The 27,871-nt window shown below is 52.0% G+C and overlaps 1 protein-coding gene across 1 annotated transcript; it reads left to right on the top strand.

The window, feature by feature from the left end:
• Positions 1-185: 185 nt before the first annotated feature.
• Positions 186-27,166, top strand: HADHA (hydroxyacyl-CoA dehydrogenase trifunctional multienzyme complex subunit alpha). The gene is made up of 20 exons (XM_054821164.1): positions 186-311; positions 4,661-4,702; positions 4,791-4,861; positions 5,587-5,720; positions 6,943-7,081; positions 8,092-8,211; positions 8,296-8,398; positions 11,744-11,866; positions 12,538-12,656; positions 13,540-13,596; positions 17,192-17,301; positions 17,589-17,723; positions 18,369-18,540; positions 19,255-19,341; positions 21,620-21,760; positions 23,042-23,110; positions 23,489-23,684; positions 24,567-24,681; positions 25,272-25,417; positions 26,556-27,166. The coding sequence occupies exons 1-20, from the start codon at positions 224-226 to the stop codon at positions 26,699-26,701; spliced, it is 2,313 nt and encodes a 770-aa protein (XP_054677139.1). The 5' UTR covers positions 186-223; the 3' UTR covers positions 26,702-27,166.
• Positions 27,167-27,871: the final 705 nt, after the last annotated feature.

Here is a 27,871-nt window from a genome sequence, read left to right as displayed (position 1 = left end):
CCCGCTCTCTCGCCCGCCGTTCCCGCTCGGAGTAGAACGGAAAACATGTGATTTCCCCCCCCCCCCCCCCGCTGTGCGGAGAGCAGCGAAGGAGGCGGGAGCCGGCGGCGGCGGCGAGAACAGGCATCGCCGCAGACAGCCTCAGGCGGGGAGGGGCGGGGGGGGACGGAGTGGCCAAGCCCCCGGGCGGCCTCTCCCTCATTCGACCTCGCGTGCAGCAAAGATGGCGGCCGCGGTGCGCGCTATCGGCAGCCTGGGGCGCTTCACGGCCGCCGCCAAGTACAGCCCGTCCCGCCGGCCGCCGCCCGCGGGTGAGACGGGGCCTCCGGGGCGGCGGTTGCTGCCTCCCGCGCCGGGGAAGGGAGGAGGGAATGGGCGCGGTCTCTCGGGGTTGGGTGGGGGATCCTCGCCTGAGCGCTCACCCCGGGGGCTGAGCCCATGCGTTAGGGGAGCGCTGCGGCGGGGCCGTGAGGGGCAGCGGGCGGTGTGTCCACGCGTGAGGGTGTTGCTGGGGGGGGTGGAGGGGGGGGTGTCACGCAGGGAGGGGGAGGGGTGTGTCACCGGGCGGTGTAGGCTCGGGGGTACGTGTCAGCGTGGGGGCTGTGAGGAACGGGGTGTTACCGGGGAAGGGGCTGTGAGGAACGGGGCCGTTCCCGGTGTGCGTGTCCCCGGCGGAGCTGTGGGGTGGGGGCTGCCGCCGTGGCGGTGTCCCCGCGTGTGTACGTGTCCTGTGCGAGGGTGTTGTCCCCACGGCCTGTGAGCCGCACGCGTGGATCCCTGGCATGTCCCTAACACCGCCACCCCCCCAAAGTTTCCTCAGGGCAGGGGTCTGTCCCTCCGTGTGCGTGGGGATGTGTGTGCCCCCACGGGGGGAGATGCTCCCACGCCAGTCCCTGGGGCAGACTGGCCTTTGTGTGCCTGGCCACGGTCCCGGTGTCCTTGCACGTGGGCACGCTTTGGGGATCCGTGTGTGGTGCTGGGGGGTCCCTGTGACCCTGCACTGGGGAGGAGCCCCTCCGGGCAGGAGTCTCCTCAGCAGGTGAGGAGAGGGCGTCCTTGTGTCCTTACACACGTGCGTGTCCCTGATGCCTGGTGTGCATGCCTGGGGGGAGAGAGTGTCCCTGTGTCCTTGGATGTCTGGATCCTGGGGCTGCCCTCCAAGCACACAGGCGTGTCTGTGGGATGGGGGTGTCCCCACATCCCTGCGCGGGTGGGGAGAATCCCCCAGGCGCGTTTCCATCTTCAGGAGCCCCACGACCCGCCTTCATTTTGGCATGCAGGTGGCTCAGCTGTTGACTCACGCTCCCTTGCGATCTGTTGAGCCAGGCAGCGTTCGCAGCGCTGGGTCGTGGCGGTTCCTCGCAGAACTGCCGAAGGAAGGAGTCACCAGGTGCCCCTTGGAAGGCCGGAGGGCTCAGAGCCATTGGAAACCGGTTCTTATTTCTGCACTTTGAAGGGTCTCGGGGTCTGGTATCGATGTCGAGCTGAAATCTAGCAGCGTTTTTGTTTAAACCTAATACCTGTCTTACATGCCGTGTTAGAGGGAGTTTGTACGTGAGCTGGTTGCTCCAGGAGCAGGGCGCTGCGATTTATAACAAGCAGAACTGTGGTAACTCCAGCTCAGGTGTCGCTGGTTGGACTTCTTGTTATAACCAGCAATATTCTTCATCACAAACAGTCCTGGAGCCACTGTGAGGATCCTATCACTCACCATAATTAATAGTGTTGTTGAATTGGATGCAGCCCTCATCAGGGCAGGCCAAAAAGCACACACAAGGCAGCAAGCAGGCAGAAGACAGGGTGAGCTCGAGAGCTGGCCGTACCTGCTGAGCCACATGCCGTGTGTCAGCAGGTTCCCAGAGGGGATAAGAAAGCTCAGTTTGTCAAAAGTTTCCCGTCTCGCAGTTCGGCACTCAGTGCCATCGGCTCACAGGTACGGGCTGAAAGCGTGGGCAGTCCTGAGCTTCGGCTGGCTCGCTCTGCTGGTGCTTGGCTTGGTCCAGGACGGCAAGAAGGCTTATCTCCTGAACCATCCATGGACGCTGTTCCCACTTCAAGTGGCACGCCACATCTGGGTGAGTGGAAGGGCGGGAAGGGGAAGTGCTGGACAGGGAAGCATCTGAGGAAATGACAGAGTAAAGAGAAAGTGGGAAGAAACAGGTCGCAGCTGGACTATGCGAAAGGGGCGTTCTCCACTCTCCACTACATCCAAGTTCTTGGCGAAGTCCTGAGAGCAACAGTGTGAAGTGTTGGTGTTCCTGTCTCTAGACAGCCTTTTAATTGGAGTGAGTGAAATAGTGAAAATGGAATTGCTGTTCAAGGCTTTTAATTCTAGAGTGAACGTTAATGAAATGGCAGAAGCGTGCATCTGGCCTGCTACTGCTGCTTTCAGCATTTTGAAGGAGGATTTTTCTGGCTCCGATCTTGGCAAGTTACCACTGTACTGCTGAATGAATCATTGCCTAAAGCAGATGTGCCGTGGCTGCGACCAAGTAAATCTGCTTTTAGCTTTAGACGTGGAAGATGTTTTCCAAAAGTGTCTGGGCTCTAAAATAAAATACTGTCAGGCTAAAGAAACCTCACTCAAATATTAAGCAGCTGCTACTCCAATGACAGTTCCTTTCCCAAAAGAGTTTATAGTAAAATGTAGTGAGATTTGTTCAGTCGTGCCCTTGACATATTTCCCCCCCCCCCCGCCTATTTCATATCTTTTGTTTTGCTAGAACTGAAAGGCAAAGTGGAACTCAAGGTTTAAGGTTTTCATGGAAGCAGGCTGTTTGGGAACTGATGTGAAGGAGGAAAGAATTAATCCATTCACTTTTTGTTTTGAATTGTGACTGCGTGGGGTGCGTGCGATGTAGTTTTTACCACGTAGTCAGTGCATTGCTCTTGGTAAGCGCTGGAGAGTGGTGGCTGCTTACCTTCCCACGGCCCAGCCATAGCAGACGCCTGACTGAGGGTGTGGAAGGAAAACATTCTCACTTGCCTTGCAGCTGAGATTTGTTTGGTCTGGTTCTCCTTGCTGCTGTGCCTAGCCACATGCAGCAGTCCGGGGTAGAAGTGAACGAATTCAGTAAGATAGTTCCGTCCTTGCATTCTTTTTAAAGTAGTGGGCCTGCGTGGCTTTTAGCAGGGTAAAATACTGCCATTAAAAACGCATCATACTCTGCTGGGAAGCATCTGTCAGAAGAGAAATTGTTGTGGGAAATGAGCATCAGCACTTAGTTTCAGCAGTACCTGGCTTTACCACACAAAAAATTAGCGAAATTAGCGTTAGCTGCAGCAATCACAATCTGGGTATTGTCCCAGTCCAAAAATACTTTAAAGTAGCTTTGGAGTGGAAACCAGTCTGCTCTTTGTTTATAAACTGGTATTGTAGGCACATGACACACACATGCATGCACAAACCTGTCCGCCGGGACAGCCTGCCACTGAATTCCCATCCCCGCGTTGTCACACCGTGTCTCCTGGGCTCAGGGAATGGAGCGCAAAGGTCAGTCCCTGCTGCCAGCACCGGAGACAAAGTGGAAAGAGGGACAAAGTGCAGCAGAGCTCCAGCCCTAAGCCCGTGTCACGGGGCTGCGGGGAGGGGGGAAGCACCTGCTGGTGAGGTGCAGGCTGAATTTGTTCTCCCTGTACTGCATTTTCTGCTGCCTTGCTGCTGGGAATGGGAATGTTTCATCCCCGAACGTTTTAGGAGCATTGAGCAGTAAACCCCCCCGCAACGGCTGTGTTCCAGCTGGTAGATGTGCCTGTGGTGCTTAAGAAGTAACGCTTTTACTAGATTTCAGACTTAAAGCGGCTTTGGTGGGGATTCAGCCTAGGTCTGCATTAGAGGATCCTCTTGGTCAAGATCAAGGTCACTTGAATAGAACTGAGATTCATTGGTGTAGAGGGATCTTCAGGCCAAATGCAATTTCTCAGCAGAAAAAGGAGATCTGAGATTTCTGAGTCAGAAAAACCAGCGTTTCACTTGTGGACAGAACTTGTACATACTGTGGTCTGAGTTTTCAGAGTGCTTCGAAACAAGGCAAGCTTGTCTAGGTGCTTCCATGTGTAATTAGCAGAGATGGATCAACTGTTTTGTTGCTAGATGGAGGCAAGAATAAATATTTTGTGTGCTCTTGTGGCTCGCCAGATGTACAGCCTGTCACCTGTGAAGTAATACTTGGGGTGGCACCATTCACTGGCACAAAAGTGTGTTTTTACAGAAATATTTCTAGGGCAGTTATGTTTGATTTGCAGAGAAGTTAACTTGCAGGCTTGAAACTGTATAAAGTGCAGCGAGGTCTCTGGTTTAACATGTGAAGAAGTGTTGAACTGTGCATAGTAAAGGCAAAACACGCCTGTGTGCCACCTGCTTCGTCTCTTGTCAGCTCTTTGGGAAGAAGGCTTGGATTTTATTATTTTTTTTTGCCCTCAGTTTGGCATTGCTGGTATTGGAAGCTGCAGTGTGGAATCTGTGCTGTGAAGGTCACTTCAATAGTGTGGAGTCTGCTGAGCTCTGGTGGTGGCACAGGTCAAGCCGTAAGAGGGGGAACTGGCTTTTCCGAAACGCTGTATTTGGCAGATGAGGGGAGATGGGAGGATGCACTAATAAAGGAGAGTTAAGCTGAGACTACTGAGAATTCCTTTAACATCTGCAACGTCTTTTCCTTAGGTTATGCTTGCCGTAACATCTCCACCTCCACCGCTCTTCAGAGTAAGTGTAAAGCTTTTCTCTGCGAATTCATTTTCTTTCCTAAAGTCCACTGAGAATAAGCTGATAACGTGTTTCTGTTTGTTTCCAGCTAGAACCCACGTTAGCTATGATATCAAAGGAGATGTCGCTGTTGTACGCTTCAACACCCCAAATTCAAAGGTACTGTTTCAGCTGGCATATCAGTGGGAATGGCAAGAATAGCAGTCATACGGAGAAGGCATTGAAAATGCTAATTTAAGACTAAGAACTTTTGTAATCTGCAGTGTTTCAAAGTTGTGAACAAAGTAGAAATAGGAAAACAAGCATTTAGGTGTTCAAGACATCTGAAAATGCCTCATGGAAATATTTTATACGTATTAAACTAACTTGTCTCTCTCACTGGCGCAAGATATGGCGAAATCTTACTAAGCTCTTGGATTCAAGGTGGTTAAGGAGAGTGTCCATTGTATAGAAAAACCAGCTCAGAAGCTCATAAAAATCTGTGTTTGAGGTCACAAACCCACTATTGGTGAGGTTAAGGAAGAAATTATTAATAAACAGCTTACTCAATGACCTGCTGCAGGGTTTCCTCTTGGAGTTATTTTCTTGCTGTATTATGACACAGGATGAACTAACTTTTTTATAGCAAATCTGGGCTCAAATTGAGCGCCCCAGAAGTGTTATAGTTGTGCCAAGCAGTGGTCTGGCTGCTGGGTAAATTCCTGGATGGTCTAGTCCCTCCTTCTGGCTTGGAAAATGCACTCGGACCTACCATTGGCTTTGGCTTTTTGGTGTCAGTCTGTCTTCTGTGCAAGTTTTCTGATGATAGAGTCAGTACTTAATCAGAGGTTAAACTCCACTGTCTCCTAGGCTCCCTATTTACAAGGCTTATTTGCTGCTTTCAGGTGAACACTCTATCCAGACAATTGAACTCTGAGTTTACTGATGTAATGAATGAGATCTGGGCCAATGAAGCTGTCAAAAGTGCCGTCCTCATCTCTTCAAAGCCAGGCTCTTTCATCGCTGGAGCAGATATCGAGTAAGTACAGGGGCCTGAGAAGTTACACTGATGGAACTTCCTCTGAAGTCCAGCGGTCCAGTGCGTTGTGAAGTCCGAGCAGTTTGTCACTGACGTCTCCCCAGGGGCAAGGCAGAGGCTGGGAATGAAATCTGTGTGCACGGGAGGCCTAACTTGCTCAAACGAAGTTAGGTCCTTGATAAAGAGGAACACGGCAAGTCTTCAGACCCCATTTGGCTGTCACAATTGGTCACTCCTTCCTGCACGCTGGGGTGCAGCCAAGCAAACCCTTCCTGGCACCACGGTGAGCGTTGTCCTCTGGTCTGGGACATGACAAGAGCAGATAATTTACATGCAGGACTTCGTTTAAGCTAGGTTTGAGTGCCGGGCAGTTTGCCAGCGTGGCCCCTTGATTAGGCAGAATTTGGCTCTCAGCCACATGGAGCATCTGAGCAGCCTCCCAGGCGATTCAGTGAGGAGTAACTTGTGCAGGGTGTGGGATGGCCCGTGTGGGTGCTCCCACTGGGACCTGGAGTACAGTTGGCTTCTAGTCCTGACATTGGGCAGGACAGAAGAGTTGATTAAAGACATTAAAAGCCAGAAAGCTCTGAGGAAAGAAGGTGACCCTTCAAAACCTTGTTACCTTTCTGGCTGGCCTTATTCAGGGGGCAAAGAGTTGATAGATGTTGTGGTGGAAGGAGGCAGTACAAGAGCTGGTAAGCAGAGCGAAAGGACAGGCTGTGTTTAAGAGTTAGTGTCTGCTGGTCTCAACACTATGAGCGTCCTGAATTGTGCCCGCCCGGCAAACGCTGCTAGCCTCCGTGCGAATAATTGGCACAGGGAGTCTCTAATTGGCGGAGTGCAACATCAGGGCCCTGGCCATCTGCTCATTTAAAAAGTGATCCTGGGCTTTCCCCTCCACCCTTCCTGGCAAGCGCTTTGAGGCTTCCTATGGCCCTTCCTCCTCTCCCCCAAAGGCTTTCACAGCTCTGACACAAGGAAACTCATTCACTGCCTGCAGGCGCAGCCCAGTGTCAGCATGCAGTGACTTAACCCACTGAATTTAGTAGTCTTCCTGTGTTGTCTGTTAATCTAAGACTGGGGGACTAAATAGCTCTTGCCTGTCTGTCAGTCACTGGAGCTTTGTGGGAAAAGGGGAACAAACTCCTTGAACCGCTCTCCTTTTACTGCTGTTTTCTCAGTGTTTTTTCCAATTCTGATCAGCCTTTCTGCCTCACTGCAGCATGATTGAAGCCTGCAAGACTTCTCAGGAAGTGACTCAGCTCTCTCAGGAAGGACAGAAGATGCTAGAAAAAATTGAGCAGTCTCCAAAGCCCGTAGTCGCTGCCATCAGTGGCTCCTGCCTGGGAGGAGGACTGGAGGTATCGAACAAGTCTGGGTCTGACAGGCAGCAGTGGGAGTTGATAGTGCTGGTTCTCTGAACTATCCGAATGATGCCTGTGGGACTGCTGAGTGTCAGAGGGATTTGAGACCTGCCGTGGGTTCATTACATCCATTCAAATGAGTTTGTGGCAAGTTAATGGCTTGGTTGTGCTTCAGGGCTCTGCCATGCTAATTTTTCTGCTTCTGGTGAAAGACAGCTAATTGAATATGAATCGGTGTGGGCCAGGCTAATATTTAAATGAGAGCGTCCCAGGGAAAACCGGCTGTTTCCGGCAGGCATTGGATCTGGATAAATGCTGCTGGCAGAGTCCAGACTGGAAATTGCTGCTTTGCAGCTGAACTGTGTCTCGTATCCCAGCAACTTCTGTTCTTTTAAAGGTTGTTGTGAGAGGGATGAGTGTGGGGAACCCGGCCAGGCTCCACCCTGGCCTGCGTACTCTGCTCCATTGCTTGCCGCTTCAGCCGGGTGCAATATTTGCTTCATAATCTCCACTTAGGATTTTGTCAACTGAAAGACTCTGTGGTAACTCCTGGAGCAAAGTTGTTACTAAACCAGAATAACCTTGTAGGAATGGAGTCTCTTCGGTTGCATACTGAGTTCTCAAGCAGTTGCAGCTTGTAGAAGCACTGTGGTGACAGATCTGGACTTGGTGATCCAGGGATAAACCAAGTATTGTGGTGGATCTGTAAATGGGACCATGCTGTCAGTGTAGTGAATGAATTTAGCCCTTGATGGTCTAGATGAGATTTAAAACCAGCTCAGATTGGTAGTTTCATGTTCGTGTCATAGCTGCTTGCTATCATCTGCCCTGCATGCGCTTTTCTTGCTGGAAGAAGCCATCAGTTGAGCACAGAGGGAGTTTGGGGAACTGGGGTGGGGTCAAGAAGAAAGCTGAGGCAGTGTGCAGAGGAGACCTTTGTTATGGATGCCCAGTTCTTGTGCGGTCTTGCACAGGGAAACCTTTAGTTTTCTCTTCCTTTTTTTAAGGTTGCCATTGCCTGTCACTACAGAATAGCGACAAAGGACAAGAAAACAATCTTGGGAACACCTGAAGTGTTACTGGGCCTCCTGCCAGGGGCAGGGGGTACTCAGAGGCTACCAAAGATGGTAAGTGAGAGAAAAACTGTACTTGACAGCCCCTTCTGCTGCATGGCATGCTCCTGTTCTGAAGTCCCCTTTCTGCCCTTCCAGGTGGGACTGCCTGCTGCCTTTGATATGATGCTGACCGGAAGGAACATCCGTGCTGACAGAGCAAAGAAGATGGGTCTGATTGACCAACTGGTGGACCCACTAGGTCAGACATGATGCCTCTCAGTTTCCTGATCTGCTGCCTGTCAGTTAACCTCTCCACCTTACTGGGATGAGTGGAGAAGCCATTGATGCAGCCAAGTCTAGTGGGGGTAGAGCATAGGGACTGCTAAGTCCTTACGGTGCTGTACAGTCTCCGTTCCCACTTTAGAGGCATGTGCACGAGGACCTTGAAATGTCAGGCTGCTGCTGAAGCTAAGTGAAGAGGGAAAGGTTAGTGTAGAGGGCAGGCCTGCTGGCACTCTCGCATGAGCTAATTATACAGATAAGAACCTGCATTCCTCATTTATCATGTCAGAGGGACAGGTTACAACCCATAATGAAAGGAGAATAGATGACCGATGTCTACATTCATGCAGCCTGCAGGTGTCAGTCTCTGTGACAAGGTCTTGAGAATAAGCCAACCCCTATAGCTTGGGCACTCTGAATTGCCAACTGGCTTTCAGTTGGATGCAGAAATTCCTTGCAAACTGCAGATCAAATTGGGCTCCCAAATGCTGAGTGGGCTAGCGAATGATTTCTTCTGCTGTTCCTTCACTGGGGAAGGGTTCATGGAAGGTGACTCCATGGAGAGACAAACCCTCCACAGCCTCCCCTGAGAGGTCTGAGCAGCTGCAGCCAGGAGTCAGAATGGAAACCACTGTGCCGGTTGGTACTGCCACACAGTTGTTGTGTGCAGAGCACGCTTCCCCAGGCAGAACGTGGCCAGAGTACCCCAGTGGCCCTTAGCTCCTGAATTGGAAGAAAAGAAAATAAACGAAAAGTGCTGCTCCCTCACCTGAGAAGTGCAGGGGAAGCCCCTGTGTCTGGTCTGTCTTGCGTGCCAGTGTTCAGGTGGATGAGACATCCTTAGCGTTATTCTCGCTTATAAAACAACCAGTGAGACCCAGGCTTGAGTTAAAATTGCCTGAATGAACTTTACCACCGTATACTTGCTTAAATGTGAATTGGCTTTTAAGAGCCAGCAAATGTGGCTTTTTATACCAATGATTACACTGGCTAGCTTAAAGGAAACCTGAACTTTCTGAAGAGCTGTTTGGAATCCTAGCTCAGACCAGATAAGCACATAGAAGGAACACAAAAACCCAAACTATCTGCAAGCATTAGAGGCGTTCCTCATTCATTCAAATAGCAGCCAGCCCCAGAAGGCTTTCTGCTGAGTATTCCTATGTTCATTCTCAATGTCTTGGGGAAAGCAGCTTTAACTGGGGTGATGCTTTAACTCATGATAGAAAGCTTTGAAGGAGAGAGTCAGCATTAATCAGGAGGCTATTTCATGGGGTGCAATCCGTTCCCCTTCAGCAGGGAGCTCTACAGCATTCTCTTGTTGTATTTACTGCTGTGCCCAGATCTAATTCTGGCCTGTGCCGTTCAGATGTGAGTCAACAGCTTGGAGCTCCTGGGTTAGGACACTACAAAGTGCTGAGAGGCGACCGCAAGTAAACATACGTGGGTTTGACCATCTTGCCTGAATAGTTCTTATAGCTCAGACTTACAAATAACCAGCTCTCTTCTTCAGCTGTAGTATCAAAGTCCAGCATTTGTTGGTGTTGAAGACCCAAGCTAATGGAAAGGGGAAATCAGGTACTCGCATCTTGTAGCGCATCAGGTCACTAAAGCTTAAGATCTTGGACATGTTGCCTTGAAGTGGTGGGAAGAGAATTTGGAAGCTGGTGAGGTTTGAGCTCTGAAATCCCAAAAGCTCTCAAATTTCCAATAAATTCTCTAAAATCCACTGGGCGGTGCTGAAATGCAGATTATGCAGCAGCTCCGGGTTCAGTTTGCTGAGCTGCCTGTAAAATGAAAAATGTTGTTTTGTTTGGACTGTTTTCCTCTAGAATGGCTCTGACATACTGCCGGGGTACGAGTGTGACTTCTTAACTGAGCTTTCATGATCTGGTCAAAATGTGCGTGGTCCTTTATTTGCTTCTTGCTGAGAGAGCCTCCAGCAGGCAGCAGCATTTGGGCTCTGCTGCTCTCAAGTCTTTATGAGAAGAGGGGTGAAACCTTAAAGTTGAAGACCTCCGCTTTTGGTGGAGGGCAAGAATAGTGGGAGGTGGAGGAGGAGGGGATTTCTGTTTTGTTCTTTTAAGGGTCTCCTGCGTCAGTCTGTTGTGGTGTTTGCTTAGATCTGAAGGCTCAGTGCAATGTCTGGTGTGGTCGGAGCAGCTTATAGTGAAGGTTAATGGGGTTACAGAGTTGTAACCTCCTCAGGTTTGCTCTATAGGTCAGAGGCAGCCCAAGGCTGCACGTTGAGCTGCAGGCTCCCTGTGGTGACTCTGTGCAGGATCGTCAGGCATTGCCCTTTCATTAACAACTCATTGTATTGGCCTCCAGCAACTTGACACAACTGCCTTTTCAGCCCTGTACTCTATCCTCCCGTGCTGCAATACAAGTCCTGTGCAACCCACCCTCAGATTGCTAAAACTCAGTTTGTGGTGGCTTGCTTCATTGTTTGTGGGGACAGCTGTAAGTTAGCACAGATGGGCCAGGAGATGGATGGCGCGTAGCCTGGCTAGGGGTTATGGTGTGTGGCACCAGCTAAAGCAAGCGAGAGATTTCCTGCACCTGAGATCAAAGGTGGAGACTTCATTGGACATCAGCTCCAGCGCAGGTAGCTTTCAGGGGCAAAGTGCTTTGTAACTCTTGTCTGTGTGTTTAATAGCAACAGTGTTGGCACAAGTTGGTTGTGCAGACTTACTGTACCACGTAAGGAAGCAGAGGTGCAACAAGAGGGAGGGGAGGCGGAGCACTTACGTTCTGTTGAGATACGGGGGTGCCGGCAGTTATGCAAAGTAAAAGGTTGAGGAGTAAAGAGCACAATTTGCAAAAAGACGGTCAGGCGCTGGAATGGGGGTCCAGAGAGGTGATGAGACCTCCGTCCTTGGAGGTATTCAGAGACTGGCAGAACGTGTCCCTGAGCAACCTGATCTGATTCCAGAGCTGGATTTAACTTTGAACTTGACCCCGCTTTGAGCAGCGAGTCAGACCGGATGGCATCCCATGTCCCCTTCCAACCAAAGGTGTTCCATGCTGTCCTGCAAGTAGTGTTTATGTTTGAGTGGCATACTGCTCTCTGCTCCATCAGGAGCTGGCGCTTTGGCATTTCTCTGTAATGTCGTGGATATTAAATGCCTCGGGGCCTTCTCATAGTTGCCTGTTGAGCTTTTCCATCGTTGTTCCTAATCAAGAAAAGTCAAACAGGGGGAATAGAGTGGTAGCAATTCAAAGGAACATCGTGTTGCTGTCTCATCCTTGCTTCTCTGTATCATCATCATCCATCAGTGATAATTTCTGCTGCATTTCCTCAAGACTTCTTTTTTATTCACAGGGCCAGGTGTGAAAACTCCAGAAGCACGAACAATTGAGTACTTGGAGGAGGTAGCAATTGGCTTTGCCAGAGGACTAGCCAACAGGACTGTGTCTACCAAAAGATCGAAGGGGCTAATGCAGAGTAAGTCCGTGGGCACCATGGCCAAATCCCAAGGGACTGTAGTGAGTATAATCCAGCTGTGCTTCTCAGGGAGGTGTTCCTGCTCCTACTTAATTCCATTTGCAAAACAAAGTTATTTCATGTTGTAATTGTCTCTTGAGCTGGGTGGGTTGGTAGAGAAAACATTGCTGTGCAGATCTGATCTTCAAGTGGTGTTGCCAGAGCTGCACGTGGTGGCTCCTGAAGGGAGTCAGACCTCGGGGAGAGAGCTGCAGCTACCTCCAGAGGACTATCCATCTTCAAAGTTTTAGTAGCAAGTGTTGTACCAAGCTTGTGTAATCAAGCGGGAAGAGGCACATGGGTCTGCTCTGTACCAATCCTCTTCAGCAGCACCCTCACACAGTTGGCAGAGCCCAGAAATGATGACATCTCTGTGCGAGTTCTGCTCCACAGAGCTCAGTCTGCCACCAGCTGTATTAGGAGGATACTTCAGCCCTAAATGAGACTTGTCTATGGAACGAGCCACAGAAACCCTTCTGAGCAGACCGTGTACCTGTGGCTGAGTTTCGGGTGCGTGCTTCTATTGCAGATATGCAACGTGCACATCTATACTCTTAACTTTCAGGTTAATCTTTTACGGGCTGATTGTGCATATAGCACTGTGCTGACACATGTTCTGTCCCATCTTGCAGAGATAACAGACTATGCTATGGCTCTTCCCTTTGTGAGGCAGCAAGTCTACAAGACGGTGGAAAGCAAAGTTCAGAAGCAAACCAAAGGACTCTATCCTGCTCCACTAAAGATCATTGAGGTAACTCCCTCTTGCAGGGCCTAGGGCACTACAGTGAAGGTGGATCTGTGGGGTAGCAGGGCGACAGAGGAAGGTGGTTCCTTCCTCCGAGTGAAGCTGTACACCCTGATCTTCGCAGGACATCAGTCTGGATGAGTGCTAGCTGTGTAGCGTCTTGAGCAAGCATGGTAAAACTCATCTTCCCAGAATATGATCACCAATTTGTGTGGTACTGGTACCAGTAAGGGGAAGATCAAGAATCCCAGTTGAGGGAAGGCTTAGCTGGAATTCTTTGTCCATGAAACTTCCAGCTGCAATTTTTCCAGGTTTCCTATACAGTTTCTAAAGAAATGAGTTAACTTGTTTGAAGCCAGGAAAATACAAATTGCTGTTTTCATAGCACTAACCCCACAGTACTGTAAAAATTAGTCCCCTGAGTAACACAGGCATTGTATTACTTACAGACATTGTCTGTGGTTGAATCCTTATTTTAAAATGACTTTTTACTATTTAAGTTGTTGCCAAGACTTGTCTAAAACCTGTGAATGCCCCCCTCTCACTCTGAGAGCAATGACATTACAGGAGCACAGTCCTACTGAAAACAGTTCCTGAAACCACAGGGTATGTGTAAAAAAAAAAAAAAAAAAAAAAAAAAAAAAAAAAATTAACCTGATGGAAAACTCCTTACCATCATAGCTATTCTGTGCTAGAAGGACAAGGTGATTCATAGCTCTGCTTTGAACAGCGTGGACAGGACCCAGAGAGCCTGAAGTGTCCCTTGAATATTGGGGAGAGTACACTGGTGAAAACAGGAGGTGCAGCTAAACAAGTAATCTCATTAAAGCGTAGCTGGTGGCAGATGTGACTTAACAGCGGTGTATCTTTGTTGCTCCCCTTTGACTAGGTTGTAAAGACTGGTCTTGATCAGGGGCGTGACGCTGGATACCTCACTGAATCCCAGGTAAGGAGATTAGATCCCTGGTAATAATCAGTAAGTTGGGGAGATTTGTGTTTAACCACGCATGGAGGATAATATTCGCCACAGGCTGCTCAGAATGGTGTCTTGCTCCCTGCCCCTTCTTCTGGCAGTGAGGCTGTGAAAAAGGCCTGTCTTGAACTTCAGCGGAGCTCTTTGTCAAGGTTGTTCATCTGTGAAAACAGTTCACGCCTCTTCTCATGCCTGTCTGTTAGCTTTTTGAGTGGGGAATGACCAGATGGAGTTCACCGATCCAGGTCTCCCACACCAGGACTTTGATTTCTCTGTGTGTCTGAGCACTGTTTGCTTTTTCTGGTTGTCACTGGGACAGGTGACCTGGAGGTGTGGGTGTAGTGCTCTGTCCCATTGGTGTTTCCAGGCAATTTGGTGCAAACAAGTAATTTCTTCCAAGAACTAACTTCCATTTTTACCAGTGTTCTATTGACTGTCACCTTTTTTCGCCATCATCTTTGTTCAGGGTGTTGATTCTCTGTTACTGTTGGTTTGCTGTTTGTCCTGTTTCCTGGTCCGGATACTTTGGGCTGGTCCTTTTTCATCCACGGATAACTTTGGGTACTTCTGAAAATGAGGTGTTTTTTTCAGTAGTGGTTTCTCACCCAGAACAGAGCTTCTCTCTCCCTATCCCTTGGTCAAACTCACATGTGTAGTAGCCACTCCAGTCAGCATACTGGCTCGTACTGGCTGTCCAGGGGGACCTCAACAGACCAGAGAACTGGGCAGACAGGATCCTCGTGAAGTTCAGCAAAGTGCCAAGCACTGCTCCTGGGGAGAAATAACGCCGTGCTGGGGGCCAGCTGGCTGAGAGAGTCCAGCGAAGGGCTACAAGGATGATTAAAGGCCTGGAACATCTGGCATGGGAGGAGAGGCTGGGACACCTGGGGCTGTTCAGCCTGGAAAAGAGAAAGCTCAGGGGATCTTACAAATATGTCTAAATACCTGGTAGGAAGCTGTAGAGAAAGCATAGCTACCCTTTTCTCAGTGGTATCCAGGGGCAGAATAAAAAGTAATGGGCAGAAACTGAAATGGGAAATTCCACTTAAATATGCAAAACAACTTTTTTACCATAAAGGTGATTGAATGCTGGAACAGGTTGCCTGCAGAGGTTGTGGAGTCTCCCTCGGTGGTGATACTCAAAACTCAACCAGGCGCAGCCCTAAGTGGCCTGCTCTGGTTGATCCTGCTTTGAGCAATGGGGTGGGACAGGACAGTCTCCACAGGTCTCTTCCAACCTCAGCTTATTCAGTGGATCTGTGATCCTGTGAAATCAGCCTCTATTTGCTCCTTCCTTTCTCTTCAGTTCTTTGGTATCCTGGTACATCAGCTGAGTTTAGCACCAATAATGGCTGTTAAGGGTAGTCAAGTTTTTTGTGTTTTAAGGCCCAGAAGACTTCACCTCTTGTTCTGCTTGCTGCTTTTCCCCTTCGTAGGTCCAGCCAGTGGTGAGACTGAGCAGACATTGCAGAGGTGTGGGTACACACACACACGTGTGTTCACAGAGTACACACAGGGCTGGCTGCACAGACAGCGCAGTGCCTCCACTGGTGACACCCACATACACGCAAACTACTCGCAGGCATGTCCAATGATTGATACTGATCAGAACTGAAGTTCACGTGTGGTGAAAAGTGCACACTTGTGCACTCGCACGCCCTTAGTAGCTGGCTGTAGATGTTTCATCTGTCCATTAGTTGGCTGCAGGGCCCAGTCTGGCCAGTTGCTGGCCCATGGACCTCATGTCCTAGATGCTGTCCAGTCCCACTTGAGGTTTTCTAGTGCCACACGCAGGGAAAATAGGGATGGAGTTTAATATGGAGGTAGGACAGACTGGGCAGGTGCAGGGCTCTGGCAGACACGTTTACGGACTGGCAGCTTGCCTGTGTGCCACCCTTTTATTCCCCCCACACTGTCTCCACTTTCCTATGCTCGTTCACCCTCAGCCATCTTGATCATTCCCTTTCTCTGCTCTTGTCTCTGTCTTAATAAGCAACCTGCCTGTAATTAGTTTTCCCTCACTGGTCCCAGTTTTGCTACATCTGTACTCAAATTTGTTATTTCTGATACTGAAGAGGTAATTCTGGCTGTGCAGAGTATCACTGGTGTGGTTACCTGACTCCCCAGAAGAACCATAACACTCCCATCTGATTATCTCTGCGTTTGGGTCATCTCTCACGCCACTGCCCCTTAACTGCTGGTGAAATCCATCCGTCCCCCTCAGTACTCCCTGTAACTTTCACCAGCTTCTCACGCTGCTGTCTGTCACATCCCGCAGTCTTTCCTGCCGTGCTTAGTAGATCCTTTTGTTGTCTCCTGGTGAGAAGGTCCTGCTCTGAGGTGAAGCCGTCTGCCTCCTCCCACCTTAACAGTGACCTCCTGGGTATACCCCATCTGTTCTGGTTATGCATTCCACCCACGTTTGGTCTGGTGCTGAATAAAAGGCTCGGGATACTCTGTTCCTTGCAGAAAAGAATGAATGTTTTTTCCTGAGAATAGCAGCAGGATGGAGATCTTCCCAGAACCCTCTAAAGAATAATGTGTCAGTGTCGTGTCTCTCTTAAGGCCACCCTCTTTCCCCTAGGATAGGAGACTTGCAGATTCTCTTCCAGGCTTTGTGTTTCTGATATTTTAACAAGCCTCTAACTCACAGGGCAGTGGTGAAGGAAGATACAGCCTGCTCTAAACTGCGTTGTGTTGGCGGCTTTTCTTAGCTGACTTGGCTCCGACAACTTTAGTTTGCTGTTGCCCCACGCTGTCTTTTGTCTTCCTGACTGCTTTCCCATTTCATGCTGAGTGCTGGGAGGTTATGCAGCCTTTGATTTTTTTGTTGCTTGTCTCTGAAAATCATATAAAACTACGGCTGTCAGTGAGGATTGGCCTGTTTAAAGATTTTTCTCAAAGCCTGAGGGCAGGACCCTTCCACCTGGAAGCCGCAGGAGCAATGGCCCCAGCTAGTGCGGGACGTGCTTGGGGGAGAAGGGGTCCTGTGTCAGTAAAATAGAGTCCTGCCACTGGGGAAGCGGCTCCTGCATTGATCTCAGGACCCCGCAGCTGCTGGCCGGCCGAGGCAGCCGGCTGGTTTCTGGCTTACCATCACACCAGTGAACTGCTGGGGAACGCTCCTCCCAAAGCTGTGCTGGGAGGGTGGAAATGAGCTGTGAATGATTCAGTGGACAGGAAGGACATGGGCATGGAAATACTATGGCTGCTCTTGTTCCCTGGCTGAACCTCTGCCCCTCCAGACATGGGTGTTAGAGGTATGCACTCTTGCAGACGCTTTTAATTATATTGCTGATGGGAAAAGACATTGAACAAGCCATTTCCCACTGCTTTCTGGCAGCCCATATGGGAGGTGGCGGTGCAGAGCAGGCTGTACGTAGCACAGAAGGTGCCTCTGGGCAAAGGATACATACACCTTGTCTGTTCTTCCTTTTCTAACCAGGTTACTGCTCTGTGTAGTTACCCAGGTGGCTGCGCTCTGCCCTTGCCGTGGTTTTGATGCGTGTGTGCTGGGAGATGGCTGTTAAATGCCAAACTCTCTGCTTCCCTCTTCCCTTTCTTCCAGAGCTTTGGCCAACTTGCAGTGACTAAGGAATCCAAGGCACTAATTGGACTTTACCACGGGCAGGTGCGCTGCAAAAAGAACAAGTTTGGAGCACCGCAACGAGAGGTCAAGTAAGTGTGAGCGTGGGATGCCTGAAGGAGCAGCTGGAGGACCTCTGCTAAAAGGCTCTTGGGACCCAGTGGCCCAGAGTCCTGGAAAGCAGTGCAGCAGAGCAGGGAGATTTCCAGCCTCCATCAGGCTAATCCTCTGCACCTCACCAGCAAGTGATGTCTTCCTGTGTGACCTCACTAAAAATAGTGCCTGGGTGGACAGGATCTGTGCAAGTCTGATGGTAACAATGGAAATTCAGCTATTTCTAGCCTTGAATGTGTCCCTCTCCCTGTCCCTTTCTGTGCAGGACCCTGGCAGTGCTGGGAGCAGGGCTCATGGGAGCTGGGATCGCACAGGTTTCAGTGGATAAGGGACTGAAGACCATTCTGAAGGACACAGCACAGCAAGGCTTGGACAGAGGACAGCAGCAGGTCTTCAAGGGGTATGTGAGTAAAAGGGAATTTGCTCGGGATGGGGTGTGGCTGTCTTTAGTCAAAATACTCCTCCACTGTCAGGCAGTCAGGAACTCCTGACACCTCTGTTCCTTTGGAGTCGTTACCATCAGATGTCACAGAAATGCTTTCTTTTAAGGTTGCCCTATGCAGTGTGCTGGGATATTGCTACGAAATAGGTCCAGAGTATTCAGCCTTAGCTCCTTAGGTAGGTAGACGACCTAACAGATGATGGCTTTAGCTTTTAGATTTAGCAGTAGCTTATAGAGCTAAGGGGGGAGGGAGTAATCCTGGCTGCCTAAAGGCCTGTGTCAGGAGAGACATCAGGTCAGACTTTTGAAAAGCTGGATTTCTTTCCCCTGTCCTCCTGGCTCAGCAGTAACAGTGCTCAGCTATGCATCGTCAGGAATGTCAGCGACTGACCTTCAGACCAGCACCAGCTGAGTTGTGTGAGCATGGCTCTCATTTTTCCAGAGGGAAGGAGGGGCCAGTACACAGAGTGACAGTCCTGCTGGATTGGAGATGGTGTTTTGGGTCACAGCTCCGGGAGGGAGGAACGCCCTTGGGGTGGTGGCACACCTCCAGCGGTCTGGGCTGGCCTGCCCAGGAGCTGTGACAGAGCTGTCCTTCCCTAGGCTGAACGGCAAGGTGAAGAAGAAGAGTCTGACATCATTTGAGAGGGACTCCATTCTCAGCAACCTGACGGGCCAGCTGGACTACAAGGGCTTTGAGAAGGCAGACATGGTGATCGAGGCTGTGTTCGAGGACATTAACATCAAGCACAAAGTGCTGAAGGAGGTGGAGGCCGTGAGTATCGGTTCTGAGCAGCTTGTGCTAGGTGTGGCCCCTGTACGGTGGAGACCCGGGCTTGGGTCACACCTCCTTTGTGTTGCCACTTGGTGCTTGCTGCAGGTTAGTTATGTCAGTACATGGATGACCATCAAGGCAGCCCTCCTGTTCTCTAAGGATACGCTCACTGTTCAGTGAGGAGTCAGTTCTTAGCTGAAAGAATGGGGCAGTTCTGACATTGCCTGACTCCTGGGAGCCACTCCAAAAAACCTTCCATTTGTCTGAGCACAGTGATACGACAGTAATGTCCTTTGGCATCTCCACAGCTTACAGTCCTTTACTTACTGTCTCTAGCTTGCTGCCACAGCTCTCCTCTGTTCAAGAGCACACTTGGGGAGATAACTGTATGGTGAAGGATCTGGCCTGTGGACCTTTCTGAAGGCCCTCCCTGCAGCGTCTAATGTGGTTGCAGTGGTCTGGAAGAAGAACGGGTGCTCTGAGACTGATATTGCAGACCTGGGGAGAACTCAGGGGAAGTCAGATCTGGCTGACTTGGGCTGCTGCGTTAGAATTAGTTTCTAATGCTGTCTGCCCTGCCAGGGAAGGTCAGGTTTGCCTTTTTGCTAGGGTTACCAGGCACTGGGACTGTTCTCTCAGGGCTCTGCGTGTCGCGCTCCGGATCCGACTCCAGAGCCTGTGCATTGACACCGTCTCTTCCACCCCCTGCCACAGGTGATCCCTGCTCACTGTATCTTCGCCAGTAACACATCAGCCCTCCCGATCAGCCAAATTGCTGCTGTTAGCAAGAGGCCAGAGAAGGTGAGTACTCAGTGCCACGTGCCTGCTGTGAGTCTGTGCTGAGCTGCCTGTTAGCATAAAACTGGCTTTGCTGTAGGTGAGCGCTGGGATCTTCCACTTCCTCCTCCGAACATGAAACAGCTCATCTTCTGCCTCCAGTGCAGGCTTTGAACAAAGAGCTTGTGGCCCTTGGACAGGTAGGAAGGGGATGAAGGTGGACACGCCCCAAGCCTGATGTTGGCGAGGCAGGGAGGTCAGTGCACTTCAGGAAACGTTAATGCAAATGAGGGCAGAGAAGCTACGAAAGGACTCAAGCTAAAAGAAAATTCCAGCCAGGAAGACTTCAGTCATTTTGATAAACTGACTAGATGTAGGAGTGACTTGCCATGACGGGGAAAATGCCTTCTCAGGGAGAAGGCACTAACTAACCCAGCAGCAAAAAGGGAAGAAAAGTCAGCGGCTGGAAGCTGAACTCGGCGGTGCTGAAACTGAAGCCTTGGTCAGCCATGGTATCAGCTCCTGAGGGGTGGTGGGGTTTCTCTCTGGCTCCAAACAATCCACGTTAATGGAATACGAAGTGCAGCGTAGCTTGTGGCAGAGGTTTGGAGCAGAGGGCTTCTTCATCCCTTTGCTTGAAGTCTAAACAGCGTACAAAGTAGCTGCATTCTCATCCCTCAGCCCAGGCAAGCACAGTTGAGTAGGAACACTGCTTCACGTGGAGCAGCCTGCCCTGAGGGACGTGCTCGGCAGAGTTACCACCTGAGGGGCGTGAGTGTGCTGCATTGGGGGGAGTCAGCTGTGCGCTGGTTTTCTTTGCCGTCTGTGACTGCCAAAGGTAGCTGCGATACCTGCTAGCGTGTGCCTGGCAGATCTGACACAGGCCCTACAGGAGACCAGACGCGACACTGCGGTGTCTGAAGTAGCCTTGAGGGACCTGCATGACCAGGTAGAGTCACCTCCTGAGGGCTAGGCATCGGTCTGGGGCGGTCTTGATAGAAAAAGGGGGAAATACTTCTGCCTCATTTGCCTACCTGGGGCTGCAGAAAATGCAGGGAAGAGTGAGTGGTTCCCCTGTGAGACAATCCCATCTCCCTCTCCCAAACAGGTGGGATGGGGAGGCAGCAGCAGCTTGGGCAGAAGGAGAGGAGAGCTCTGGAGATCAGTTGAAAAGCGTTACACAAATGCAAAAGCACAGGTCCCCTTGGCTGGTTCCCTGAACGCCTACAAGGGTCTTAAGCCTGTCCAGGGCAGTGCATGGCCTCTGCCGCTTGTCTTCCCGCAGAAGTTCTGCGGACATCCACAAAGGTCATAGAGGAACGACGTGTGTCCCAACTGTCGCAGGTTCCTATGACCTTCGTGAGCCTCTTCTGGTTTCCCGTCGGACCACAGTTGCATCGGAAATGCAAACTGAGTCTTATTTGTTCATACTTGCAAATAACATCCTCTTGGTGAATAAATTGCCTGTGTAATGACTCTTTATGGGGAAACTAATAGGAAATGAGTTAACTAATTAGTGTATTTAATTAGTTTTGCAGTCTGCAGCTCGCCTGCAAGGAAAGTGCCTCTGACTTACACAAACCTTAGCGCCAAGTGTAGCTAACAGGAGGCATGAAGGTGACACTGATTACATGGTTGTGTTAAGAAAGTGAGCCACACAGCCGAATAATCTCCACTTAAATGCTGTTCCCACAGAAAGGCTGCATGTACCTCTGTAATTAGTTTCTGGAAACATGCCTTCTCAGCCTTAAATTCACTTCATCACCAAAAAACCCCAAACAAAGCATTTACAAGCAGAACAGGGGGAGTGTGCTCAACATCTGTCTCTGTGACGGCTGTTCTGCTCTCAAAGGCCAGAAGCAGCACCGGCCAGGCGTGGGGCTGCCCTGCCAGCTCAGATGGGACCTGCAGATCACGCAACTCTTGTTACTCCCCTGGGGCCTGAGCTTGGCTAAGGCTCCCCGACAGGTTTTGCTGCCAGACTGTTAACAGGTACAGAGGGAGCTGAGCAGCACTCTTGGTCCTGTAAGCATTATACCTAAATCCTCACTGAGGCAAGAGCTCTGGGCGTGTGCTGCCTCCTTGGGAAAGCCCAGGAGGGAAAGGGAGTTGGAGAGTGCTCCCGTCAGAGGAATACAGTGCAGTGTGCGGCTGAATGGGTGGTGTGCTGTGGTGGTGGGTCCTGCAGCTCGTACTGGCCTATTTCCCTCTGCGCTTGGGCACTTGGCTTGCCCGGCACATTACTGTGGGAGCCAAAGCCTGTCTTAAACCTGCTTAACCCTGAGCTCTTCCTTCTGCCTAGGTGATCGGGATGCACTACTTCTCCCCTGTTGACAAAATGCAGCTGCTGGAAATCATCACCACAGATAAAACGTCCCAGGACACGGCCGCTTCTGCTGTTGCTGTTGGCCTCAAACAGGGCAAGGTTGTCATCGTGGTAAAGGTGAGGGAACGCCGTACAAAATACAAGCTGGGATCATAAACAAAAGGGCAGGCTTGTGCGCTGAGAGGAGGCTGAAACATGGCCGTGAATACACAGGCATTAGCTACTCATGCTAAGAAGTAGAAATGGAGGTTAGAAGGTGGCAGGTGCTCAGGTGACCTCTCAGATGTCCTTTGGAGCAGGCATGAACGGCCAGAAAGCACAGGAACAGTGATGGCCAGCACGAGGAGCTGGCAGTCCTGTTCCACACAACATCTAGGAGACTGAAATGTGGACTGGCATCCAAGATGGAGCGGAGTCTGGACAGGACTCTCACCACCTCTTCTCCTCAGCAAGTGGCAAGGATGGAGGGGCCTGTGAGCAGTAACCCTCCTCTTCCTGGACTTAAATCTTGGGTGAGAGGGGACAGAAATACACGTGCAAGTGTATGGCAAGAGCCATACCAAGCAGAGGGAGAAGACTGAGCACAGCGAGGCAGTTTAGAACAAACCGTTGTGATCTGTAGGGAAGAGGCAGCAGAGCCTCAGAAAAGCCATGGGCTGTGAGTGGTCTGTTAGGCTGATGGCTGCTGTTGAACACACAGCCCTCCAAACGGAGCTGGGCTCGTGCTCCGTGGTAGAAAGCATCAGCGATGCCGTTTCAGCTGTGTGGGAGGTTCAGCCAGAGGCTCAGGGCAGTTTGAGTGTATTTTTGGATCGGTCTTTTCACTGATGCGTGAGGTTGCTGGCAGTGCTGAGCAGGTCTCTCCTGTGGTGCTGGGAAAACTGGCTTGTCCAAAAGTGCTCACGGCATCTAAAGGCCAGTGGAGATACAGTGCTGCTCCTGTAACCCTCATCCCACAGCAGACGCTTCCCTGAATGGCAGCTTGCAGCTAATCTGTTGCTTTCCCAACTTTGTGAGCAATATCAGAGGCGAGACATCCAGTTTATGCCTGTTTCGCTTGTGTTGATCACCCTTTCCCCAAATCGGCCTTTTGGGCTTGGTGAAGCAAGGGGACTTCTGCAGCCTGCCTATTTTCAATAAAAACTATTTTCAGTACAGACATTCCGATGGGAACTTCCAGGGAGTTAAGTTCATGGAATTCTTCAAACACTGTTGAGCCCTACAGGAAAAAAAACTATTCTAGAAGTCGATAACGTACTGTTAGAAGTGGAGTTCAGCATGTTTGCCCTGCGTGTCAGTGCCTGAACTGCAGCCTGGGTTGTGAGATGCAGTTCTTGTGCTGCCAAGAGAGGTCATGTTCCTGCAGCTGGTACTCACCTGCCAACTCCTCTTTCCTAGGATGGGCCTGGCTTCTACACCACCAGGTGCCTGGGGCCGATGCTGGCAGAAGTGGTCCGAGTTCTCCAGGTGTGTATCCTGGCGGCTACCGAGTGTCTGCCAAATAAGTCGTGTAAACTCCACTTCTTCCTTGCCCCCCGTCAGGGTGACCCCAGCCTGGGCCAAGAAGGGACATGGTGCCCATGGTGGTCCCCAGCCTGCTCTTGGCTGAGCCGTGGGCTGATGAGACCCAGTGCAGGCAGTGATGAGGCTCTTTCCTCCCCGCGCGGTACCAGGGCAGAGGCAGGAGCGACGCAGGCACGATGACGCTGCTCCTGTCTGTAATCAAACGGCTAATGGGGCTGGTCGTGGTCTGGGACCCCAGATGAGCAGCAGCTTTCTGCCCCCACGCTGGGTTTCCAGGACCCTCACCCAGAGGCATCATTGCTTCCCCTTCTGTTCCTGCAGGAAGGCATTGATCCAAAGAAAGTAGATGCCATCTCTACAGCCTTTGGCTTTCCCGTGGGTGCTGCCACACTGATCGACGAGGTGGGTGTGGATGTGGCCACGCACGTGGCCGAGGACCTCGGCAAGGCCTTTGGCGAGCGCTTTGGAGGAGGCAACGTTGAGCTGTTCAAGCTCATGGTTGAAAAAGGCTTCTTAGGTGAGACACTAGGCTGTTTTAATCCAACGCATTTCCCTTTTGTTCAAGGAAAAGCACTAGCATCCATCAGCCTCCTCTTCCTCGGATGAGAACAGTCCTGGGAATGGGTCAGGAATCCCTCCCAGCTGTACCCAGGGTAGACCTTTGGCAGCAGCCAGACCTTCCTTTGCAGAAATGGCAGCAGCAGGTAAAGATGCTGCCCGGAGCAACAGCAGCAGGCAAGATCTTATGAACCTCTGTCTGGCCTGTTCGTTAAACCTGCACAAGTGCTCCAGGACACGGGGAGCAAGTGGCTGGAAATAAATGTGCTCAAATGAAACAAGCCCTGAGCTGAGGTTTAGAAGCTCTGTACAAGGAAAAATTCTGTACAGTAGAAGCCGCACCCCGGTGGTGCTGGGTGCCAGGGGCAGCTGTGGCTCTGAGCACGCCGGGATGGAGCAGCATCCATCAGTGGGGCCTGCGCTTGGGCCGTGACAGCTCTCACCCTCCGACGGCCCTTGCTGTGCCCAGGCCCCTGGCAGTGGGGGTCACTCAGGAGATCTTGTCATCTCTGTCCCTTGCTCCCAAGGACTGTGTCTCTTTGTTGCTGTAGCCACAGAAATGGTGGTGGTGTTTGACTGTCCGCTGAACCTAGTGAAGGCGTTAGGGCCTGGCACAGTGGCAACGTCTTGCCGGGGAGCCAGCTGGACGTGGGTCCCCTTCCCTCTGTCCGTGGTGAGGCAGCAAAGGGGCTCGCTCTGAAGTGCAGGGAACCTGCCTGTGCCAGCAGGATCTGTTTGTGCTAACAAGCAGAAACGGGAGTAACAGGAAGGTCAGAGGCGAAGGTGTCACTTGCAGACGGGACGCGTGGCAGGATGTGACTGTCTCTTTTATCCCTGGCAGGTCGCAAGGCAGGGAAAGGCTTTTACATTTACCAGGAAGGGGTGAAGAACAGGAACGTGAATTCTGGCATGGATGAGATCTTGGCACGGTTCAAAGTGCCAACCAAACCTGAAGTGTAAGTAGCTGCGCACGGAGCGGTGGTGCGGGCTGGCTCTCACCCCTGCCCAGCTCCTCCTGCCTCTGAGCAGCGGCACGAGGGCTGCGCCGGGCAGCGCCAGAGGACATTGCTGAACACAGAGTCACTCCAGATGGCATTTGGCTGTTCCCAGCTGGCATGTAGGGGGGGAGGCTGTTGGCTCTGGAGAGCCTGTGCTAGCAGGAATGGGGCATCCTCGAATTTATCAGCATTTGCTTGGGCACCTCTGCAGAAAGGTTTTCAGTGGTGGGGCTTGCCAGCGCAGGCGGGTTGGTGCAGCCCCTGCTGTGACCTTCCTGGCATCAGACCTGTGTGCAGCCTGGCACCGAAACATCTCCTGGCGCAGTTCCCATCTGGCCAGATCGAGCCTCTGCCGTTCTTACGTCCCTGCTTCAGGACACGTCCCAGAACTTAGTCCTTACCCTCGTGCAGATAGGGACGCTTTCAGTGAGGAACCACTCTCTTCCCCTACCCCAGGCCTGGCTCTGTCCCCCATCTGTGCTGGCTTCACGTGCTCCTCTGTCCAGTTGCTGTTACCTGCACAACCCTCACAGAGTCTTTCCTTGCAGCTGCACCGATGAGGACATCCAGATGCGCTTGGTGACGAGGTTTGTGAACGAGGCAGTCATGTGCCTGCAGGAAGGGATCCTCAGCAACCCCGTGGAGGGAGATATTGGTGCTGTGTTCGGCTTGGGCTTCCCGCCGTGCCTGGGAGGTAGGTGGCTTCAGCTGGGCTTTTGGCTGGACTGCATGACTTGGCTTGAAAGCTGCCTAGTGGGCTTGCCTAGTGGGCTCTAGCTAGCCACAAGAGGCGAGTCAACCATCAAGGCCAGGTTTGAACTGCAGTCTGACAAGCCTGAGTGTCCTTCTCCCACGTAAAGCCTGAGCCAGAGGTTTCTCCAGAATTCCCACCCCACGAGAGGTGGCAGTGAGCCCGAGAGCTGCCGTGAGATGTTTCTGCCAGTACCCAGGGGAGTTTCTGTGCTGCCCAGCTGTTTCACAGAGCTGTGGCTGGTGAGGATCAGGGTGCTCTCACCGGGCCATTTGCTGTGTCTTCGGGTTTGAATAAGGCGGCAGAGCCACGCTGGGCCCAGCCTCATCAGCACTTCCGTGGTAACTCCAAAGGAAGAGCTCTTACCGTGCCTGATGGTCACGGCAGTGGAGGTGGACTGGGAGATTTGTAAAGGCCCTACATTTTTAAGATATCCCTGGCTTCCTTTTGTGCAGTCGTATGGCACTTGGTGAAAAATGAGGCTCTGGTATCTTGTGTCTTGCCACTGGTACGTGCCTGGGTGGGCACGAAGGTGTCTTGCAGCACTTCTGGAAACCCGGTCTCATACTGCACACAGAATTGAGGAAAAACCCACCGTTGCCCTCGCGCCCGCACGCAGCACAGCTAAAGCTGGGCTGACAGCCTCAGCCATGGTGCACAGCACCCTTCAGGCCAAGGCATGGGCAAAGCTCTCCTGGACCCACCTGCAAGCTGCTGGGTGGCTGTGGCCTGGGCAGCGGGTGAGGCAGGAGCTCAGTTTGGGTCACAGCTAAAGGATACTAAGGGCTCTTGGGCATGAGGTGGTGGTTCTGCCCGGTACCTACCGCTTTCCCTCCTTGAGGCAAGCTCAGACTAGGGGAGCAGTCCCGGATATCTGCGCCCCAGCTTGTCCCCAACAGCCCAGTCTGTTCCCTGTTGCCCGCCTGCACGGAGCGGAGGCAAAGTCCCGCACTGCCCTGCCCCCAGACTGGAGGTCACTTCTGGGGAAGAATGGATTGGCCAAATCCAGTGCTCTCGCCTTTCCAGGCACCTTGGTGCTTCTCCCTTCCTTGCCGCAACTGTGTGCCCCTGTCCCTGGCAGGTCCCTTCAGGTACGCAGACTCGTATGGAGCCAAGCAGCTGGTGGACAAGCTGCGGAAGTATGAGGCCGTCTACGGCAGCCAGTTCACGCCGTGCCAGCTGCTGCTGGACTACGCCAACAACCCAAGCAAGAAATTCCACCAGTGAGCATGAGTCGATGCCGCCTGCCCGTGACGTGCTGACAGCTCGAGCCGGGGCCGCCGGCTCTCCAGCGACACCCCATTCTCTGTAGGTTAATCTGCAACGCGCCCGGGGGAGGCGGGGAAGGAAGGAGAGGGGCAGCGGCTTGCCTCGGGCCTTCTCGTCATTTCAAGTGCCTTATCAGCTACTGTGTGTTGGGCACATCCGTCCCGTGCCAGCGTGGGCCTGCTGGCTCCGTGCTGGGAGAGAGGATTTCTCCTGCCTTCACCTCCATGCTCCCGCTCTGGCAGGCAGCATCCAGCACACGGCTGGCGCTGAGGCCTTGCCTTTCCATAAACCTCCAACAAAATAAATCCCCATCTCCTGGGTTTGGACTCCACGCCTGCTTCTCCTCCCGTCTCCCTGGGGCAGCAGCCTCTTGGCACCAAGGAAGGGAACCCCTCGAGTTGGAAATAAAGCGTTCAGGCAATCCTCTGGGGTCCTCTCTGTGCTCGCCGGCTGCGAGACCCACAAAGGAGCTGCCGGCAGTTGCTGGAGGGTGGGGAAAGGCAGGGGATGGCGGCAGTGCAGAACAAAGACCGGCTCTGTCACCTCTGCCATCAATCAGGGGCTGTGAGGAGCCTCCGGCGCTTTTGTCTGGCCCCCGGCACTGCTGCCGGGGTTATCCTGGCAGATGGACCTGCCTGTAATTGCAAATCAAGCAGCCAAAGGCCAGAAGGGTCCCCCGTGGGGAGAGCTCAGTTTAAACTAAAAGGCTTTAAATCTCTCTGCATCTGTCACTAATTTCAGAGCTGGCCTGGCCTCTGCCTCCCCCGGCTCCAGCCTTGTTCCTGCGCCCTGGCGGGGCTTGGGCTGGGACTGGGGTGATGCTGCTCTGTTCATGTCATGTCTGTGCTTGTCTCTCAAAGCTCCTGGCACAAAATTGGGCTGAGACATCGTCTCATCCTGCCTCTGCTGCCGGCTGGGGCAGCACCGGGCTGCCCATGGAGCTGGTAACCAGCCTCCAGCCCTCCGTGGGGGAGGCAGCACCCCTGGGACCTGCCTCCTGCTCTGGAGGGGGAGATGGGGGCTCTGGTCACCCCATGCACCCTGAGAGCGGGGCGGTGGAGGCAGCCCTGAGGGCAGGGCTCTGCCCCCCTTTGCCAGGGTCAGCTGCGCCCCTCAAGCAGGGGAGCT

The sequence above is a fragment of the Grus americana genome, chromosome 3, assembly GCF_028858705.1.
Source record: "Grus americana isolate bGruAme1 chromosome 3, bGruAme1.mat, whole genome shotgun sequence".
NCBI classification, from domain to species: Eukaryota; Metazoa; Chordata; class Aves; order Gruiformes; family Gruidae; genus Grus; species Grus americana.
Note: the sequence above shows the minus strand (reverse complement) of the source record. Positions and strands in the feature narration are given on the sequence as shown.